This window comes from Mytilus galloprovincialis, chromosome 12, assembly GCF_965363235.1.
Source record: "Mytilus galloprovincialis chromosome 12, xbMytGall1.hap1.1, whole genome shotgun sequence".
In the NCBI taxonomy this organism is placed as follows: domain Eukaryota; kingdom Metazoa; phylum Mollusca; class Bivalvia; order Mytilida; family Mytilidae; genus Mytilus; species Mytilus galloprovincialis.
The window spans coordinates 34,068,182-34,091,297 of record NC_134849.1 but is presented as its reverse complement, the minus strand read 5'-3'; the positions used below and the strand labels follow the sequence as shown (position 1 = coordinate 34,091,297).

The following is a 23,116-nucleotide window of genomic DNA, read 5'->3' as shown; positions in this document are numbered from 1 at the left end:
TTTGCAGCGCGGTAGAACCCCTGATTTTTGCGTATTATTGAGTATTTTTTATGTTTTTGCCGTGCAGGTAGTGTACGGCAAAAAATAGTAAGACAGGAGGGGAAAGGTGATTTGGTTTATTCCAGCGCGGGAATAAGTCATTTCAGGCACTCGTGGAGTATTTTGGAGGAATACTTCACGGTTGTTTTAGGAGAAAGGATTGTGCAAGTATACGTAGACGTCAGGTCTGAAGGGACAGCTGGGTACCAGTCATCGGTAACTGCAGACCAGAAGGACGGGTTACCAGTCGACAAGTTATTGTTTTGTTTACTTCTGATAACCGCAGACCAGAAGGACGGGTTACCAGTCGTATTGTTATTGTTATTGTTTTGTTTACTTCTGTTAACCGCAGACCAGAAGGACGGGTTACCAGTCTTTGTGTTATTGTTTTGTTTACTTTTGTTAACCGCAGACTAGAAAGACAGGTTACCCGAAGCAGTAGTACGTATTTGTGTTATTTAATAAATAAATTGGGGTATTGAGTGTGTTGTTTGTTGTTGTTTATTCTTTAAATAAATAAACTTTGTTATAAATTGTTGTTCAGTGATTTACAGTTACAAATGTCGGTTGTAAACCTAAACACTTGTAGCTTTCAAGAGTTACTCCAGCTCCCAGGTATAGGCATAAAAACTGGGGAGCAAATAATGGACATTAGGGAGGGCAAGGGCTTTGTGACCGAGTCAGACTTGTCCACTATTTCCCACCTACGAGTAACAAGGGGCCTCTTATCCAGGCTGGACTTCAGCCCAAATGGAGGTGGCCAAAATATTGGGCCACCACCTCAGGCCCAAGGCAGGCATGGTGAGATGTTAGACAGGGGACACATTGCCCCACAGGGCACACCCTCCCAAGTACAAGGCCAATCTGCATTTAGGCAAGAAGCATGGAACCAGGGACAAAGTCCCGGGCCCTTGGAAGGGCCCAGCCAGATGGACTCTGCCTTCCTTGAATATAGTTCATATCCCGGTGATGCAAATGCTAGACCTGAACCCACAGGGAATTGGGATGGGGCCTACAGGGAACAGTTACAGAAAAAAGAGTGGAGTCACCATGATATTGGTGACCCAAACCAAAGTAGTCCCCCTCACCACATGTACAGGGGTAGTATTGGGAACAAGCCGTATTGTCCAGGTAAAGACAGTGCGTAGGACAAACTTACCCCGAACTATTGGGACACACCTTCACACCCCATGGGTCACGCAAGCAACTATGCAGGTCAGGGGTCAGCACCCTGTACCCAACCAGCTTATACTGGTGGGGGACAGTATGAGATGGCCTGTAGTAAGTATGGCAAGAGGCAAGACAATAGGGGTGCGGACACAAGGCAGACCCCATCTCATGACTATGGGGATAGGCAACCCAAGAACCAGTATAATCAAGGGTATACAGCGGTGCCCCCACAAGGGGTCACCGCAGGGGTGAGCTATGGACAACAGGCCTACCCAGTACCATATAATGAGGATAGGCCTATGGAAAACACAAGGGGACCTGACAACAGAGGTGGGGCACAAGGAACATTCGGTAGAGTCTCTAAGGTTAGCAATGCCCCAAAAAATATTAAGTATGACGGGAAGGGCAACTGGCAGGCCTTTTTCACAAAATTTGCAAGGTACGCAGAGGTTTGTGAATGGGGTCCCCAGGAATGCAAGGACCAACTTTGCTGGTGCCTTGAGGGAAAGGCCAGCGAATATTATGCCCTCGTAACAGAAAGAGACAGGGAGGTGAGTTATAGGCAGCTTGTGGAGAAGCTTCACAAGCGTTTTGGTTTCAAGGCACTACCTGAGACCGCCCGGGTCCAGTTTAACAATGCCCGGCAAGCCCCTGAGGAGTCTCTCGAGGACCGGGCTGATCGGGTGTTGTCCTTGGCCACCAGGGCATTTAGAACCCTCCCTGACGACTATATGTATGAGCAAGCCGTAATGCGGCTGTGCCAGGGTATTGAAAACAAGGAGTTGGGGTGCAAATCTCTAACCTTCAGCCCCAAAGTATTGAGGAGGCCATAGATAAAATACAGCTATTCCAACACAACACACAGGCAATATATGGCAAGCCAAATAGGCGTGAGGTTAGGCAAGTGACTGATGGGCAGTATGAAGCCCACCATGAGGCCTTCCGTGAGTATCAGGGGCCCAATGTAAGGGATACAATGGCCCTCGAGGGGGCCCCAGTCAGTACATGGAAAGTGGAGTTAGAAAAGTCTAATAAGAAGTTTGAAAACAAACTTGGTCAAGTCCATGAAAAATTCGACAACATGATGGACCAATTCAAGCAACTCCTCACAAGCCCCTTTTCAGGAAGTCGCTCACCTGGCAGACAGACAGGGACAGAAAGTTGCCACCACTGTGGGGAGAGGGGCCATTCCAAAATGGAATGCCAAAACTTAAGAGGTAAGTCCGTCTCAGGGAGTCCCTCCACTGATAGAGGACCTCAATGGGAGGGAGTGTGCTACCACTGTTTAAAGCCTGGACATGTTAGGAAGGACTGTCTTGATTTACAGGGGAGGGATAAAACTGTTCCCTTCATGAATCAGTCAAGCAGAACTGCAACAGGACCATTAAACTTAAACGGGACTACTCAGGAGGCCGGAATGAGTCCCCGCAACTGAAGTTAGGCCTCTCAGTAGTTGAGTCTGTATCCCAAGGCAGAGTAGCGCAGGTACCTATAGTGGGCCCAGAGGTAAGTGCCAGGGACAGAGAGGGGAACAGAGAACCCAGAGTGTCGGTGAAGGTTAGAGCAGAGATTGATTCAGAGCAGTGCTCCAATTCTGACAAAGAGGCAAATCCTTCAGATGGACTGGACTGCTACCTATTAAAATGTCTCTGGAACATATTGTGGCATAGTGCACGGGAGTTGGACCACAGCCTTCTCCCAGGTGGGTATTTATTGATTGAGGAAATCCTTAAAAGGGACCCAGGTTTGCCGGGTACTCCTTACCTGATTTTCATAAACTGATCAAGGTTGATGTGGATAGGAGGTTCACTTTAATAAAGGACTCTGACAGTGGTTGTTGGAAAATAAGGGCCAACCAGGGGTATTCCTTGATGGTGGATACACCAGCCATACCGTTAGTAGAGAAATGTGAGGTGCCCCAATGCAACTTAGTTACTGCAGCATTGCTCACAGGCGACAAGGAGGGTTCAGTAGCCAATATTATGAGGAAACCCATAGGAGCTATTTTGGCAGTTGAGAATCACAGTAGCATTCAAAAGGTTGCTGCCACCACAGAGACAACTTTGGCAAGTGACGAGGAGGCTCAAGAAATTTGGGACTCCACCTCAGACAGTGAGGCACATACCACTTCGGTAGAAGGGGCCAGTGATGAGAAAATAGTCACAGTGTTTCCTACTCCTGTTGTTGACGGAGGAATGACTGACAATACTGAAAACAGTCATACATCACTCACTTTTGAGGACCCTTCCTCAACGGGAGAAACTGACAGAAAAGCCGCAACAGAAAGCAACAGTCCGCTCAACAATGAAAAAGTTATAACTTTCAAATCTGCTGTTAACAAGGAATCTGTATACATTAATCCAGAAAGCCCCGATTTGGGATTGGGGCTACTTTTCAAAACAGATAATGTTGGCACTAGGAATTTCAATCAGCAGCAGCCGCCACCAGTAGACAGTGGAACGTCAGTCTTGTGTGTGAGCACAGTTAGATCGGGTCCCAACAGAAAACAGTGGGACCCTAGAATTCCTTATCTAAACAAAGGTATAAATACAGTACAAGTGAGGAAAAATGAGAACAGACTCTTCACGACAGAGAATGGATCAGCACAACCTCCTGGGTCCAACTATATAGTGGACATGCAACCACTAAATGGACCGGTTCTAGTTTGTATAAAGACGAGGAAGAGTTGGCATACGATCCAGACAAGAACAATTCACAGTTGTCTGGGTTCCCAATTTGTTGGAAACCCATTGTAGTATCTTTTAGTTAATCAGTAGACTCATGGATACAGAGGGTCCGTTTTGGGGGGATAGGTTTTACACTTTTTAAAAATTATTAGGGGGATAGGGTATATACTTTTTTAAATTTATGCATATTTTCTCTAAATTTGGTATTATTTCCGTATTTTATTGATTTTGGGCGACAATCACAAGGCCCCCCTCAGTAGAGGGGGCCTTATTAATAAAACTGGGGGGAGTGTAGTATCCGGAGGGTTAGTTTTAGGTCATCAGACAGACCATCTAGAGATGTCCGAAGCACTACCCAGAAACCATCCTCTTCCGGTTGAATACAATGGCTAATACAGACGACTATTCTGACTAGAAGAGCAATCGGCCGTTCCTGACTGCAGGAACGACCATCCAAGGTATATATCGGTCTTGAGGTATACTCGGGATCACAACAATACCAAAAGGTTCATATATGTTTTCCTTCTTTTATTGTACACTAGAACACACCCGCGAAATCGCGGGCATTCAGAACGTAGTTTAAAGTATCAGTATGTAAAGTGTTGTTGGAAGAATTTTGTTAAATACAGAATGACTGGAGAATTTCATCAAAAGTATCATAAGTCATAGGTTATTGGGGACAGGAAAATGGTTTTTTTACCCTTCCACCTTTATTTCCAAAGTTCCCAATTTATGGTTTTCTATCAATTTCAATATGAACATACATTTAGTATGTTATGAACATTTATTTAAGTAAGGAGCCTGTAATTCAGTGGTTGTCGTTTGTTTATGTGTTACATATTTGTTTTTCGTTCATTTTTTGTACATAAATAAGGCCGTTAGTTTTCTGAGGCCCCTCATGGGGGGGTCCTAGTAATCACATAATCACCATTTTTTTGCCAATATAATCACATAATCATTAAATATTTGCTTATCTTTAGTAATCAAATAATCATAAACTAAAAATACAGTCCTAGGTAATCAAATAATCATGAAATATTTGGCTTAATAATCAAATAATCATTAAAAAAACGGCCAAGTAATCACATAATCAAAAACCCCATGAGGGCCCTCTTTTCTCGTTTGCATTGTTTTACATTGTCATTTCGGGGCCTTTTGAAGCTGAGTATGCGGTATGGGCTTTGCTCTTTGTTGAAGGCCGTACGGTAACCTATAATTGTTAATTTCTGTGTCATTTTGGTCTCTTGTGGAGAGTTGTCTCAACATGGCAATCATACCACATCTTCTTTTTTTTTGTAATCAATGAATTTTGTAAAAGATTTAATGACTGGAGAATTTCAGAAAAAGTATCAAAAGTTCACATGAATAATTTTAGCGCTTATCTGTATATTATGAACATTCATTACTATATAAATAAAGCGTATTTACTTTCAATTCTAAGTTTACTAATCGATCCATGGTGATCATTGATATAGTATACAGACCCTCTCTATTTAATAAACTCTGTGACTGCCGTGGATAGTAAACTTGAAAATGATAGCAGATAAAATTCTGAAAATACACTTTATTCGTAGTATATGTATGTTCAAAGCATACAGAAAAACGCAAACCGGAAGTCTAATCTGACTTAAAATTTCGTACAATGACGGGACAATACCCGGATGCCTTTTTTCTCGTTTTTCTCCTAAAATAACTCAATCTGAATAATCATATGAATGGATGACAAATGCGACTATGCACTGTACCTATAGGACACAGAGGCGTGTTGATTAATTTATTGTGGAAAGAAGAGAAGCGACACCAAAAATGAGGTCTTCTCGTTTAATAGTATAGATAATCTCTTTTATATCTTACATCACTATAGATGTATCATAAAGTATGTCATAATATTACATACAACCAATACATATAAACAAATATATATAAGTTATACATACATGTAGAATTAAGAAATATCATGTATCAGATCACTATAAAAATGTTTAAAGCATATTTGCATATATGCTACTTAGTATAATGATTTTGTTTGTGTTGTTCCATCATCTTAAATTAATGGGTTTTATCAAATCAATATTGTAAAATGTGTACAAATTTACAAACAACTGCGGTTTGGAATATTGAGGGTCTCACCACTGACAAGATAAATGACCCCCATTTCAACAAAATTATTTCACAGTTTCAGATTATAAGCTTTATTGAAACTTGGACAAATGATGTTGATGTTAATGAAATAAGTATCCCAGGTTTCTGCGTTGTTGACAGTAATAATAGAAAAAAAAACATCATAAAGCCAGACGCAATTCTGGTGGAATAAATATTTTTGCTAAAAATTCCATTTCAAAAGGAATAAAAAAAATTACCAAAATATCACACTGATATTCTTTGGATTAAAATTGACCATAATTTTTTTTAATTAAATAAGGACATACATGTATATATTGCTACAGTATATATGTCTCCAGAAAATTCTAGCACGAACATTACCGGGTTAGAACCCATTTATGACAAGCTACTAGCTGATGTTGTTAAATACTCTAAAGGGCACATTATAGTCCAAGGCGATTACAATGCCTATACTAATTCAAAACCAGATTTTGTTGCCTTTGATAATTCTTGTACTTCAAATCAAGATGATTTGCAATATATTTCTGATCAAAATATACCAAGGAAAAACCTTGACACCAAACTTGTCAACAATAGTGGAAAGTATCTACTGAATTTATGTAAGGAATCAGGCCTTAGAATACTAAATGGTAGAACCATAGGTGATTTACATGGTAATACAATTGAGAATGGAAATGGGGAATGTGTCAAAGAGAGAACAACCCGACCAAATAAAAAACAACAGCAGAGGGTCACCAACAGGTCTTCAATGTAGCGAGAAATTCCCGCACCCGGAGGCGTCCTTCTGCTGGCCCCTAAACAAATATATACTAGTCCAGTGATAATGAACGCCATACTAATTTCCAAATTGTACACAAGAAACTAAAATTAAAATAATACAAGACTAACAAAGGCCAGAGGCTCCTGACTTGGGACAGGCGCAAAAATGCGGCGGGGTTAAACATGTTTGTGAGATCTCAACCCTCCCCCTATACCTCTAACCAATGTAGAAAAGTAAACGCAAAACAATAAACACACTTGTATTACATACAATGGATGTAGTGTTGTAGATTATATGCTTGTGTCTAAAGAATTATTACATATAGTTGGTTATTTTGAAGTACATGACTTTACTTCTTTGTCAAATCATTGTATAATAAGTTGTTCTTTATTAATGCCTCAAAATACACCCCAATATCAGTTGGATCCTACCCCAAATAAGTTTATATGGACACCTGAAGCAATAAATCTCTACACATTAAATAGTAACAGTATAGAGAGTAAACACAATTTTGAACAGTTGTTGAAATCAACTTTTAAAGACTCTGAATCAGCAGTAAATTCATTTAATACTATACTATATGAAAATGCTTTGAAGTCTGCTAAACTAGTAAAGAAAGTCCCAGTCAGAAATAAAAATCAAAATAGGTTAAAAAGACGACCTTGGTACTCTGAATCTTGCCGTGAACTTGGCGTTACAGTAAACAATTATGCAAAGTTAGTTAATAAACATCCCTATAATTCTGAATACAGACAGAAATTTTATTCTTTCGGATCCAGACTTAGACGTCTATGTAAATATGAAGAAAATAAATACAAAAAAAGATATATTTTCAGAACTTTATACATGTGAGAAAGACCCAAAGATGTTTTGGAACATTTAGAATAAATTAAGTAGACAAAAAAGTAATAACAAAGAAAATGAATCTTTATCACAAGAAGATTTCATCCAGTTTTATAAAAAAAATGAATAGCTGTGACATAAATCACAATAGTTTTCACTCTAAAATTATTAAAGATGTTGACTCTCTAAAAGAAAAGTTTAATTTATCACATGTTACAGATGACTTAACTCACTTGAGTTCAGAGATAACAATTGAAGAGATAGTAACAGCTATCCGTTTAATTAAAAATGGCAAAAGCACATCAGCCGACATGATTTCAAATGAAATGTTGAAAAATGCAATCCCTATTTTAATAAAACCACTTCATAAACTCTTTAATAGCATATTCGAATCTGGTCAATTTCCGAGATTATGGAATGAAAGCTTACTTGTTCTCCTGCATAAGAAAGCAGAGATGGGTCCGATTACTTTCAATGTAATTGATTAAATTACAATTACTTTGTCATTTGTACGATTAAATTAAATTAATGATAACATCATTTCTGAAAGTGTCTGATTTAATTAATGATTACATTGACAAAGTAATCATGATTACATCTGATTACAATGAATTTAAAAAAAAAACATTTTGAATGATGTGAATGAATAAACATTTAATATAACTATAGCATATTTTAGAAAGGATGTTTTTTTTTTTATATATTACAAAATGATAACTTTAAATTTCATCTATTTAATAAACCACAAAAGTTCACTACATACATGAACATTGTGTCACTGGTTTTAACCCCTTACACTTTATTATCATCGATCTCTAAATTATTTTGACTTTAATTGAATAATGCTTTATAAAGAGTTTGTTGTTTGTCTTCTGGGGCCTGGTTTTCGAAAGTATCATAAGATATGTCATAAGATATATCTTAGGACATATTTTATGATGATCTTATGACTATCATATGATATGTCATGGGATGTAAATCAAAGCTGTCTTAAGAGAGTCATAGCTATGATGCTCTTTTGACTGTCATAAGGGAACATTATTTTCTATTATTTTAAATAATGTTTAAAAAGTATAAAATACAAGAATGAAAATGAAAAGTATGAACATATTAGTTATTACTATTCTTAATATTTACGAATATTTTTTTTTCCATTATAATGAATATAAAATTTTATACAAAAAGGAATTGAAATATGAGTTGATAATTTGTTTAAATTTAGTTTGTAATATAATATACTAAATCTTGAACTCCACTTTCGTGTATTATCATACATGCAATCATTGTTATTTACCTGTGAATACTTTTTAGATTCGGTACATCGAGTACCCGCTTAACGAAATGCGGCTGCCCGTGCAATACGTTGATATAGTACGATTAAATATACTAGAAACGAAATAATATGTATATTTATTATACAAAACCATGAGTTAGAAAAGAATCTAAATTGTATGTCGCAGGAGATTAAAATTTTAATTCACGTACTTGAGAAAAATAAAATCTTTACTATTTAGCTTACTGAGAAACACAACAAATATTTTTATTGCAATTAACATGAAATTATACATGAAAATTAATTAAAATTTTAGTTGACAATCATAAGACCATCATAAGTCATGTCGGGAAGGGTCTTAAGTTTACGACAAAAGTTATGACAAATCGTAACTTGGGACACTTTCGAAAACATATCTTACGACTATGACATGTCCTAAGACCATCATAAGACATGTCTTAGTCATAAGATACTTTCGAAAACTAGGCCCCTGACCTATTCCAGACTTAATGTGTTTCAAGGTGCAGTTCATGGAAGTTAAAATACGGATGAAATAAAGTTACCAGTTAAAAACTATGTAAAATTTCAATAGAATAGTTTGTAAACAAAATAAAATTACTTATAACAAGAATGTGTCCTCAGTACACGAATGCCCCACTCGCACTATCATTTTCCATGTTCAGTGGACCGTGAAATTGGGGTAAAAACTCTAATTTGGCATTAAAATTAGAAAGATCATATCATAGGGGACATGTGTACTAAGTTTGAAGTCGATTGGACTTAAACCATCAAAAACTACCTTGACCAACAACTTTAACCTGAAGCGGGACAGACGGACGGACGAACGAACGGACAGACGGACGGACGCACAGACCAGAAAACATAATGCCCCTCTACTATCGTAGGTGGGGCATAAAAATCATTGCAGTTTACAGTCAAAATACATACAAAATTTGCATATTCTAAACAAGAATTTTTAATTAAGTTTGTACTAATTAGTTAAATTTTCACATGTCTGATTCATCTTTTATCATATATATTGTCCTAGAGCTATACTCAATTGGTAATTGCAAGAAAAACAAACCTTAATTGGTTTCCTACCTGTCAATTCAAAACTGACAAAAATCTCAATATGAACAAAAGATTATAAGTTAGGTTTAAAAAAAAAAAATTACTTGAATATATCATTTATTATCAAACATATATGTTCATCTTTACATTGTGAATATCTGTACAATATATTTTACTAAGGTCAGAGACATATTAATTGTATTATATGTCTCTTCATTAGGCTGATGATCTTTTCAATACTGTAACAGATTATTTTTTTACTAAGTATACAAATCAATTAATATGTTTTATCATTGTTTATAAAGTAAACCAAACTATCTTATCATGTTAAATATTTATTGAATAAGAATATCAAAAAGGTTAATTTATTGACCATAAACATAGTTTAAGATTTCAAAGTAATCAGAATGTAATCAAAAAGTAATCAGGATTACAGGGTATTTTGAAAAGTAATTGATTAAATTAAATTACATGTAATCAGATTTTTGGCTGATTAATGATTACACTGATTACTTGAAAAATTGTAATCAATTACAGCTGATTAACGATAACAATTACAATTACCTCAAGTCTGTAAGAAAGGGGACAAATTTGATCCAGGGAACTATAGAGGTATATCTATAAGTTCTAAGCTTGGTAAACTTTTTAATAAAGTTTTATATAAACGTTTAGTAAAATTTATGGATATCAAAAAATTAATAAGTAAAAATCAAATAGGTTTTAAAGAGAAAAGTCGTACAGCTGACCACATATTCACTCTTAAGACCATAACTGATCAATATAGACAAAAAAAGAAAAAAAGTTTTTGCTGCCTTCATAGACTTAAAAAAGGCATTTGATACTGTATGGCGACTAGGTTTATTTTCTAAACTCATAAAACATAATATCCCCCAAAAAATGTTTAATGTTATTTATTCAATGTATACTGATACAGTATGTAGAATAAAATTCTCTAATGGGTTGAGTCCTCCATTCCTATCAGAAAGGGGTGTTAAACAAGGTGACGTATTGAGTCTCCTTCTTTTTAACTATTTTATAAATGAACTAGTAGATAATCTTGATAACAAACATACAAATCCAGTTGCCATTGGGGATACCTCTTTGAACATTCTTTTATATGCAGATGATATTGCTTTACTATCTGAAAGCAAATAGGGTCTACAAAAATCTCTTGATATTTTACATGAATATTGTTCAACATGGAAACTACAAGTTAATACTGATAAATCAAAAATTATGATATTTAATTCTAATGGCACGACATTGTTAAACCATTTTACTTATGATAATGCATATCTTGAAACGGTAACAAATTATTGTTATTTGGGTATTGTTTTAAAGTATAATGGCAATATTTGCCTTGCTGTGAATACTCTAATGGAAAAAGCCAGGAAGGCATATTATAAGATATAGAAAACTATAGGTCCCAACAACCCATGTAGACTTCTTGAAAAATTGTTTGATTGTTTAGTTACTCCCATTCTTACATATTGTAGTGAAATTTGGGGGGTGGATTCACATTTTAAAGACTCTGATCCATTTGAAAAACTTCATGTTAAATTTATCAAAGACATATTAGGGGTTCACCGTAAGGCATCTAATGATGGATGTCGAGCCGAACTTAATAGAATTCCTTTGAAAAATAAAATATTATATTCAATATTCAACTACCTGAACCATATAGTTTCTTCGGAAAATTCTTTGGGTCATAAAGGTCAAGAGTCTTTTGAATGAACTTGGAATGTCTTATATCATCAATAACTTTAATTATGTTAAAGGTAATTTAAATTCTATTAAAAAAAGAATTAATGACCAATGCTTGCAAGTCCAAAATGCAAATATATTTGACTCCAAAATGTTAGACTTTTTCAAGAGTGTCTACATAATGGGCAGAAGACCACCCTATGTTGATATATTGAAAAACAGAAGTGACAGAGCTGCAATATGTAAGATCCGTATAAGCGCTCATATACTGATGATTGAAAGAGGGAGACATCTAAATATTCCCAGAAATGAGAGATACTGCTCTGTATGTAATTCTGGTTAAAATTGGAAATGAAAAACATTTTCTTTTACATTGTGAAAAATACTCAACTAAAAGGGCCATATTTTACCATGAAGTTTCAAATATAATCGTTGATCCTACAAAATTTCAAAAACATGAAAATAATATAATCTTTTTATTAAATAATAATTCATACACAATCCTAAAATTGACTTCCTCTTTCATCTCAGACAGTTTGAACCTGCGTAAAGCAGAACAAACTCTATAAAATTGTCAATATGTCTAATTCATAATCATTGTTTATAATTATAATATTACATATTAATATAGTCATTATTTGCAATACTTATTATGTTTGACCAACTATGTAATTCATATACCATGAGCCTTAACCATTTATTTTGATGAGTTTGTGCTAATAAAATATTTGTATTTGTATGACTGTTTCAAGTTCGGAATTTCTGTTTCAGTGGTTGTTGTTGTTGCTGTCTGCTGTAATGTTCATATGTGTTTCATTTATTGATTCAGCATAGTTCAGGCCGTTGAATTTTTCTCTTGAAATATTTCATATTTTATCGTGCTGAAGCTAACTTTCCTTAGTATCCAAATGTATCTGCTGAAAAGTATAGTTTTGTTTACATTGGAATTAAGTTTGCTGCAATATGTAGTAATGTTTAAAAGAGGAACGAAAGATACCAGAGGGACAGTACAACTTATACATCGAAAATAAACTGACAACGCCTGGCTAAAAATGAAAAAGACAAACAGACAAACAATAGAACACATGACACAACATAGAAATCTAAAGAATAAGCAACACGAACCTCACCAAAAACTAGGAGTGATCTCAGGTGCTCTGGAAAGGAAAGCAGATCCTGCTCCACATGTGGCAACTGTCGTGTTGCCTATGACACTCATCAGCACTTGTTATAGAAACATCTCTGTACATTCCTCTCGATTACCTAAAAAACTTAGTGATATTCAATTCCTATACATGTTATAATAACATCATTGTTTTGATTGATCTTCAGGATGTAAAACAGGGACACTGAAAACTAAGATGCCTCTTTTTGATGGAGATAAATGGTAACATGTAGATAACATGTAAAAATGACGTTTTCAGATAAATGCAGACAAAATCGAAAGTTTAAAATAAATGGACATCGCAATGGATAAACAAAACGAACAGACAAACAATAGTGCACAACACTTGGAAAACCAACAATTGAGCAACAATACACAATATAAATTTGGGGTAATCATAGGTGCTCCGGAAGTGTACGGCAGATTACCCGAATCATTGTGAATGTTTACAAAGAACCATGTATCCCTCCTTAAGACAAGAAACTTGTCTTTTTGGTAGGCATTCGTTTTATCAAACAAAGCAGGATTAACTATTTTAATCTGTCTTTTAGTTTGGAATTGGAATACTTGTGTAAAGTGTAGAAAAGTCAAATGTTCTAATACTGTTTCAAGATGACAGAGTTTTAGATCTTTTGATTTGTTTTGTTTCCACATCTGATTAACGTCACCTCAAGAAGAGATAGCTTCACATTAACTTTCGATAACAGATAAAATTGATTTCATTTGTTTTAGTGAAACACTTTGAAGACCCAGGAATATAACGTTGTATGTAATTTAGATATCAAATACAGTGAAGGAAGATCTAGTTCTTGATCTTTGGTAGAAGATGCAAATGAACATAGAAACAAAGAACCGAGCTTTAATTAATAAGAATTTCCTTCTTGGTAAGTGCCGATTGATACATGTATGTATCAAACATCAAGAACGCATCGTTGTGTTCCATTGTATATCAGCAAAATATGAAACACTATTTTTTTCTTTTAATGCAATACGACGGATGCTACATGTGGAACTCTTTTTGATTATATTTCAAGCTCAAATGAGGTCACATCTGATTTCGTCATCAAACGTGTTGTTCAGTCTTAAAAATTTCTATTTCTGTTTGTTTCTATTCTGTATCTTGTTATTTTGGATTTTTTTCTAGAAAGTATACCATCATAGCAATGTGATACAAACAACTGTGATATATCCAATGTTATATGACGGACTTCTTTTTCTTTGTTGCAACGGTACTTTAACTTCAATGTTTTTGCAATGGTGTTATCATTACCATTTTCTTAATTGATCCTGAATACTTTATTTGTCTTTAAGAAAGATCTAGTTTTGCACGGACATTGAATTACTACTTCTTCAGCAGCAAATGATGTGTTGTGGATGTTGATGTGTTTATCAAGTGTGAATCAATAAACTCATCATAGATACCAGGATTGAAATTTTATATTAACACTAGACGCGCGTTTCATCAGCGACGCTCGAATGAAAAATGTTAAAAAGGCCAAATAAAGTACGAAGTTTAAGAGCATTGATGACCAAATTTCCTATAAGTTTTGCCAAATACAGCTTAAGTAAGTAATTCCTTAGGTAGAAAGGCCTTAGTATTTCAAAAATTCAGAGTTTTGATAACAGATAATTTTTACTTATGAACATATAAATGATAACGCAGGTCAACACCGAAGTACTGACTACTGGGCTGGTGATACCCTCGGTGAATATAAATTCCACCAGTGGATATAAATACACTCATCATGGAAACTAGAATTGAAATTTCATATTTAAGCCAGACGCGCGTTTCGTATACAAAAGACTCATCAGTGACGCTCAAATAAAAAAATGTTAAAAAGGCCAAATAAAGTACGAAGTTGAATAGCATTATGTATAATAATAAGAGCAATATATAACAATCTGTCAGAAAAAGGTTTTGAGAACTTATCACATTCTTGTGTTTACATTTGCAGATTCAAAAATTTGTTGCCGTGCACTTAACAAAAGCGGGAATTAGTGTTTCAAATTGAAAATCTACTATAATGAGATTACTAACACGGTTTACAACTAAGTATTATCATGAAGTAAATCAGTGTAATCAGTAAATCATCACGTGAAGATTAGATGTATCAATATGGGTGTATGTGTATGTAAGTTGTAAGCATAGTATGTTTAATTTTGATAGCTGATTAAAACTTAGAATTGTTTTATTTCTATAAAAATTGCTTAGCTACATGTTCCATATTGATTTGAATGATTCTTTCAATAACACGTAACCCAAAGGGTGACTGGGGTATAGAAATATGGTCACTTGGTCTTCTCCCGACCGGCAGTAAAACGCTTGCCGAAGTGGGGCGTCCGTTTGGCTGTGCGGGATGTATCAAGTTCGCAGTCACGTCCGTTCAGAAGAGGAACGTTAAATCCGATGCCTCGTGTAAGGAGAGTGCCACGCTCTTTGCACGTTAAGAACCCTTGCAACAACTTTTTGAGGGGTCCGTAGGTGGCCTGTTGCAAGGCAAAATTTCTGTCCCTATCCAATATACCCTCATTTTCCAGTGGCAGTCCAAATTTCCCCGACCATCAGCCCAGATGGCCTCTATTGGACCAACCTACCTATTGTATTTATTGTGAACTTGTTCTCGTCCTGAATATGCATGAAATATTTGCCACTGGACGTTAAGCAACCAACAATCAATCAATCAATCAATAACACGTTAAACTATTATCATGATTAGAAGTGTGATGTTCTTATGCCTCTAATTTTGTGTTAGGTAGACAGTAGAATGATAAATTATGTGTTTCCATAAATCTTGCTCGCAATACAAGACATCAAACGGTCACGATTTGTGGAAGCACATAAACACAAAACCCTATTTTATTCTCATACTAAAGACGGAACAAAGGAGTAAGCGCCCATGTTGGCCTAAAATTTTAGGTTCATCTGAAGAAAGATTGTGTACACTTAAGTCATGTAAGTGTCTACTTCAGTCGATTCAATTAGTTTGTGTGAAAATTTGGACTGATTTAGTAATTTCAGACACTCATATCAAGCTTAAATATGAAAAATCTATCAATTATGCCATAATATGTCACTTTTCAGATAGTTTTTGTCAAAAATGAAAGTGGCCGCATCCGTGTTCACCCTCAACCTTTATATATGTTATGTATTATCATCAAATACAACTTAAACTTAAATATTAAGAATGAACACGAATGCGGCCACTTCCATTTATTTTGTCTAAAATTCAAGTTAACTAAAATGTTAAAATTGGGAAGATTATCAGTAATTTAACATCACATAATGATGCTAGTATCCGATATATGTGCATTATATTGTCCAAAACAGCCCATATTTATGACGCAAAAGTATTCTACTTTCCAGTATAAAGCTAAAAGTTTACATTATAGCAATTTTGTAAAACTGATCTATTTTGGGGCCAAAAAGGGGTCTTACTGAACCTACTCCTTTAACACAAACATTGGTCTGATCTTTCAATGACAAAAATACAACAACATTTACTAAAATCCAAAGAATTGCTGCAGAGTGATTTTCTTTGTTAGCATATGTCTATACATGCTATATGAATTTCAACATATATTCTTATTTACAAGATTTTACTACTAATTAATGTCAATACTGCGTTTAACTTTTGATAGATATCTGAATCATAGTTAATGAAACTAAATAATCATTTAAAACTTGAATCCCGCCCCCTGCCCCCCCTCCCCCCCTCCAAAAAAAACACAAAAATATAGTGTTCGTTGTTGATTAGTCTTCAAGCTATCTGTTCTGGTTAAGAAAATCCCTACTTCAAAGGAGCACCTCGCACAAAATTATCTTTTCAGTTAAGCTACAGAAACCAACCAGAGTTGAACGATTTTTCTTCTGAAAAGTATCATGAAATAGAATAAAATATACATAACATTTCAATTATTTATATAATTTAATTACAGAAGTTAACCAGCTAATGCTTTTTCTATGGTATTATGTGACATTTTGCTGACATTAACAGTTATGGACAAAATACGCAATTGTTAATATTTCCATCATATTAGAATATGGAGATGTGGTATGATAGCCAATGAGACACCAATTCATCAGATACCTCAACATACAATAATAAATATTGTGAAGGCAATTGCTGCTTGATGGTGGCACATGTTGAAAAAAAAGTAAAATCACAAAAATACTGAACTCAGAGGAAAATCCGATCGGAAAGTCTATAATCACATGGTAAAATCAAATGACAAAACACATAAAAAACCAATGGCAAGAACTGTCATATTCCTGACTTCAAATGTAGAAAATTGTGGATTAAACCTGAGTTTAAAGCGCTAAACCTCTCACTTTGATGACGGTCTCATGACAGTCTCATCAATTCCGTTATATTGACAATGATGCGTGAACTAAACAGACATAATAAATAATATAGTCAAAATATGGGTACAGCAGTCATCATCGTGTAACAATTTTAAAAGGAACAATTTAACAGAACACAAAAACATCTATCTACAAACACATTCAGTGATTCGCGTGTCTGACGTCAGAAAATTGTATACGTCACATATATTTGTCGTTCAAGGTATATACAAACTATTTTAAAATTTCACATGGGCAATGTTAGCATATAGGGGGAAAAAGTACGTAAGAATTTATTTCAGAAATAAAACATTCAATAGAAGAAAGCTGATGTGAAAAAGTTTAGTTTCCTGACCTTCAGTGTCACATCTAAATGTATGTATAAATGTATGTATAAATGTATGTATATGTATGTATAAATGTATGTATATGTATGTTTCTAAGATATCCTATATTTGGTGTTAATTTGTTATAGGTTGTTCGAGGCGTTCAAAATTGTCTCAAAACGTTGAATTATTTAGTTACAGGACATTATATAGTATATTTAGCGTAATGTAGAAATAAAGGATCACACTACCGTATTGTGCAATACAGTTTTTTAATACGTATGACCAAAGTGCACTGTGGGGTATTTTCATGTCTGATTTGTTTGGGATTTTCCCTGACCATCGTTCATAATAATTAGTAGTTATTCCGTGTAGAGGACAATCTATTTGTCTATAAAATATCTACTTTTCAACAATAATGTATATGCAACATACAGTCTGCATACACAAGACACTTTGAAATATATCAATGGACAACATTATCATCTTTAGAAAGCTTACTCCGAAATGAGAGCCCGGGTTAAGATTGATATAGACTGGTTTCCGATCGCAATATTCAGTATGTTACACATACACCAATATAACGTGAGAGGGTAAAAAAACTATGGCTATTAGCTAATACCTGGAACGTAGTACCGAGAACCAGGATAAAATTGATATTGCTGATATTGATTCTCTGTCAGATAAAATCACCATTTGAATACTATTACCCCACTAATTTTCGCGAGCGATTTATTTTCGCGACTTTCGAGAGTGAAAAGATAACGCGAACATTAGTAGTTTGAAAATCGCGAAATAAAATCGTTGCGTAGTTGACTAGAATAAGATAAACGCGAAATAAATATTCGCGAAAATAAGTTGGTTTATATTATGTACTAAAATAGTTAGACTAACTTTCATATCATTTATTAAAGATGCATATTATATCATGCCCATGCATTATTAGGATTATGTCCTGTGAAAGTTTGAAGCACCCGTTAATTTTCTATTGTAGACCTAGTCAACCGATTGGGAATTTTAATTCAACCATGCAAGTCTACCTGTTCTCCAATTATATAAAAGGTCTGTCATAATGAATAAGTATACCAATAAATCCAGTAATCAAAGTGAAGATGACAATGAACATGTGTATGGAATGAGAAAAATAACGTATTGGGAAAAATATGGTGTTAAACGCTTTCCGTACCGCGGACGACGAACACGCACACCTATTCTCCAACAACATTTTGATGGTCGAATAAGTATCTCAAACGACGTATTTGGTCTCACTATTCACCAGTTTGAAAAGGAATTCAAAGCCTGTCTGAAAAGAAGGAAACAAAATTCACAGTGGATCCTGAATGTAAGATTTCCTGTTAAATCTTCGAACGAGTACCTTGAATATTTAGAGAAATGTGAAGATCATGATGAAGGTAACCCTAAAATATCATACTACACGTATACATGTACATCGTGCATATTATTTAGTACGCTAAAAGAGAGCAAAAGATACCAGAGGGACAGTCAAACTCATAGATCGAAAACAAACTGACAACGCCATGGCCAAAAATGAATAAAAAAAAACAGACACATAATAGTACACATGACTTAAGATAGAAAACCAAAGAATAAGCAACACGAACCCCTGATGATCTCAGGTGCTCCGGAAGGGTAAGCAGGTTGAATTATATTTCGTCTATATTAGGCTTCCCAGTAGCACCTTATAAAACAATTGGAAATCCCAAATTGACTACGTCGAGAAACAAAAATAATCAGTAACTAGAAAAGTGAAAATTTCACGTTCCTCGCAACAATTTTGACCATTGATTAAATTTTAAGCAAAAGCAATAATTTATATATATATACATATAAACATTTAGAATATCTATCTGTTTATTATTCTGTTATCATTTGGGACAACTCTACAAGGGATCGCGGCTTTCTACATATGCCAAAGACACCACAAAACACTGATTTTATGTTGGCAAAAAGAACAGTAACTGTTACACTAATTGTTCTGACTGTTTATGCCCAGATGCATTATTCATACAATATTAAACACGGCCGTAAAAGTTGAAAGAGGCGTTCACATCATACAAACGTATATCACACTTGTCTAACAATGCGACGAATAAAAGATTTTAAATGAATACAAATTAGACTTAATAAATTTCAACCGTTCGAATCACTTTTCTAGCTTTAAGGTTATCATCAACTCAAAAGTGTGAAAGTCAATGATTATACTATCACGTGACGAGAGTTATTTGACCATAAGCCATCGAAATTAATCAATAATATATAAGATCAACATTGCAAGCGACATTAGAAAACTTCCTTTATGAAAAATTTCTGAATCTGTTCAAAGAACAATAAAAAAAATGTTACAAATCTTATCAGCACCTACACACTGACAACTTAGCGTACAATATCATCAGGTACCACTAGCCAAATTTTTATAACATTAAAGTTGAAATACATAATCAGCGATACAGCCTTCAAAAGACTCATCAGAGACGCTGAAATCACAAAACCTTGATGACGATCATTGAGAACTCACAATTAAAAACAAATCTTTCCCAAATACAGCAAGAAAATGTATTGGTGGTGCATAAAATACATAATATATATATTTATCATTCAGGTTATACATATTGGTCTGAAGATACTTCTCACCAGCAATACATATATGAACAACTTGTAAATATAGTTGGAAAGGAAACAGATATACGTCTTAGACAGCGGTTATTTTTGGTACAAGATGTAATTACAAATAGTATGCATCCTGGAACCGGATTTACCCACATATCAAGTGGAAGTTTAGCTGAAGGTATGAGTTTACCTGGCAGTGATCTTGATATCATGTACGTTTTACATGGTATTAAAGTCGTCAATAGGGAACAAGATATACCAATCCCTAATGAATTTGCAACACTGGTGATGGAGATAGACCCTAAATATCCAGGATTTAGCAGACTGAAATTAGCTGGCGGTTTCGAGACATCAAGTCCACTTCTGAAAAAAATGGTCACAGAAACCGACGAAGGTTTATACCTTGCACCCCATGAATTCATTTCAATTTTTCAACAGCAACATACAATACCTTTGTCTTTACATGGCCCATGTGTTTCAGATAAATGTATGGCTTTGGATATAGCGGTTTGTTTCCGTAATAAATTACTTCCATACAATGCAAAACAATGGGTTTATCGACAAAGAAAACAATGGCCACCGAATGCAGTTATTGATACCATAATGAGATTTGGATGTTTGCTGGTACCAATCGGACCTAAAACAATCACAAATAATCAGTTCCTTTGGAGATTGTCATTTTCAGTTGCAGAAAAACAACTTTTACACTCATTTAACTATACCCAATTATTATGCTATGGTCTACTTAAATTAACATTGAAACACATCATAAACAAAAATCCAGGTGTAGAGGATTTGTTATGTTCCTATTTTCTAAAAACAACATTGTTTTGGTTGTCAGAGGAAGTATCCATCGAGACATTTCAATTAGAAAACTTGTTTCACTGTTTTAAATTGTGTTTAGGTAAATTAAGGTCGTGGGTAGAAAACAGCTACTGTCCTAACTACTTTATACCTGAACAAAATATGTTTGAAGGAAAAATAGATTCGACCAATAATCAAATATTGCTCAGAATTCTCGATAGCATGATTTGTGATAAAACTGTAGGACTGGCAACGAATGTATTTTCTAAAGTCCTAGCATCAACCATGAAAAACAACTCCTCAATTCAGCTAGACTTTTTGTTTTATAAGATTTTCGCTCAGTTTGGAAATCCCAAGAATCTTGATCTCTGTTTCCGTGGATTAGTCGCCGTTCAATATCTGCTCCAATCAGAATCATCTGTATATATACGTGATGTTTGCAGAAGATGGATATCAAATATTAACCAGTATATACCACAACAAATTCCTTCTCAGGCCAGAACAAAGAATATCGAAAATATACGAAGCCGCTATCATAAACATTTACAAGATGCCCTACAGCAAGATGCTGTGACTGGGTGGCTGTTGTATGCATCGTTTTACTATGTTATCGGACAGTACAATGTTACAATCCGAATAGTAGATCATGTTCTATCAAAGTGTACACCGGATAAGGTATATCAAGGCTTGATATTCTATCTCCAAAGACAGATCAATTACTATGCTAAGTTTGTCCATATAAAATCCATAACATTGAATGAAAAGTTAAGATTAGCAACTATTTCTCCCATTAGATACTTACAGCATTCGTCTTTAATACCCAATGAGTTACAACTTGAGATCCAAAAATGCTCAATCACCGTACCTCCTGTTGTGTTGTCTCATTGTCTGAAATTTTTATGCTATTATCATATCGGTGATTCGTTTAACAGACAACAATCGTTGAGAGAGTTGTGTTTGGCTGTGGAGGAAAAGTTCTTTATTTCACCAGAACAACTATCATTGTCTTTAACAATTTGTGGTGTGTGCTCAGAATTATCTGGTGGTATAGAAACTGCTTGTCAGTGCTACGACAAAGCTTTACGTTGCGACAATAATATTTGTATCACAGCAAAAATCAGGAAAACAAGGCTCTTAAAAAGACAGGATTTGAAATTTTCTTAAGAATCGAGAGGAATATATAAAAAGATCATTATATTTAACAAACGCTAAGCGATGTGTGTCCTTTGAAAACTTTTTATTTCATCAATCATTACTGTTTTCGAAAAAAACGATGAATAATTCAGTCATATATGATAAGACGACATAAGACAGCAATTTGAGTAAATTTCACCAATACAATCAAATCAATCACCATCATTAAACAACATAGTGTAGACCAATGAATAGTCAAATATTTACCTTGTTTACAACAATGAATACGATACGAAATATGATTTTAAGTTTTGGATCCCGATTCCCTCACTTCGGAATATTCCGAACACTCCGGCCTATCCTGGAGTCGACATCGATCCCGATCCCCACACCGGAATAGTTCGGACCATTTTGATTCTGCTGTGTTCCTTCATATTTGCTGTTTGATCCATGTTAACCATTTCTTTACTTTAAATCTAAACTTAGAAAAAAGTAAAATCACAAAAATATTGAACTCGGAGGAAAATCTAATCGGAAAGTCCATAATGTCATGGCAACATCAAATGACAAAACACATCAAAAACAAATGGACAAGAACTGTCATATTCCTGACTTGGTACAGGCATAGAGGTAACCATGCAGCGAGATGCATATTAAGGAGAAGTGGCAAAAGATACCAGAGGGACAGTCAAACTCATAGATCGAAAAAAAACTGACAACGACATGGTTAAAAAATAAAAACACAAATAATAGTACACAAGACACAATATAGAAAACTTAAGACTAAGCAACACGAACCCCGCCTAAAACTGGGTTTGATCTCAGCCGATCTCAGGTGCTCCAGAAGGGTATTCAGAACCTGCTTCCCATGTTGCACCCTCGTGTTGCGCAGTTTTTTACAAACCCGATAAATAGTCTAATTCAGTAGGTCATATTCGTGGTGAAGATAGGTTTTGTTTTTTGTTGATAATTTGATGCTAGTGCTTTACAAATCATGATTTATTTATAACAGTACATTATACATTTTGTAAGGTTTTGTTATAACT

General features: G+C 34.8%; 1 protein-coding gene across 1 annotated transcript; it reads left to right on the top strand.

The window, feature by feature from the left end:
- Positions 1–17,480: 17,480 nt before the first annotated feature.
- On the top strand, positions 17,481–22,367 carry LOC143055612 (uncharacterized). The gene is made up of 3 exons (XM_076228775.1): positions 17,481–17,553; positions 18,499–18,916; positions 20,125–22,367. The coding sequence occupies exons 2-3, from the start codon at positions 18,577–18,579 to the stop codon at positions 22,098–22,100; spliced, it is 2,316 nt and encodes a 771-aa protein (XP_076084890.1). The 5' UTR covers positions 17,481–17,553; positions 18,499–18,576; the 3' UTR covers positions 22,101–22,367.
- Positions 22,368–23,116: the final 749 nt, after the last annotated feature.

Excerpts from the sequence above, each read along its gene's own strand:
- LOC143055612 (XM_076228775.1), top strand. The coding sequence starts at position 18,577 with ATGAATAAGTATACCAATAAATCCAGTAATCAAAGTGAAGATGACAAT. Across the intron at positions 18,917-20,124 it reads ATGTGAAGATCATGATGAAG|GTTATACATATTGGTCTGAA; the intron begins GTAACCCTAAAA and ends TTTATCATTCAG.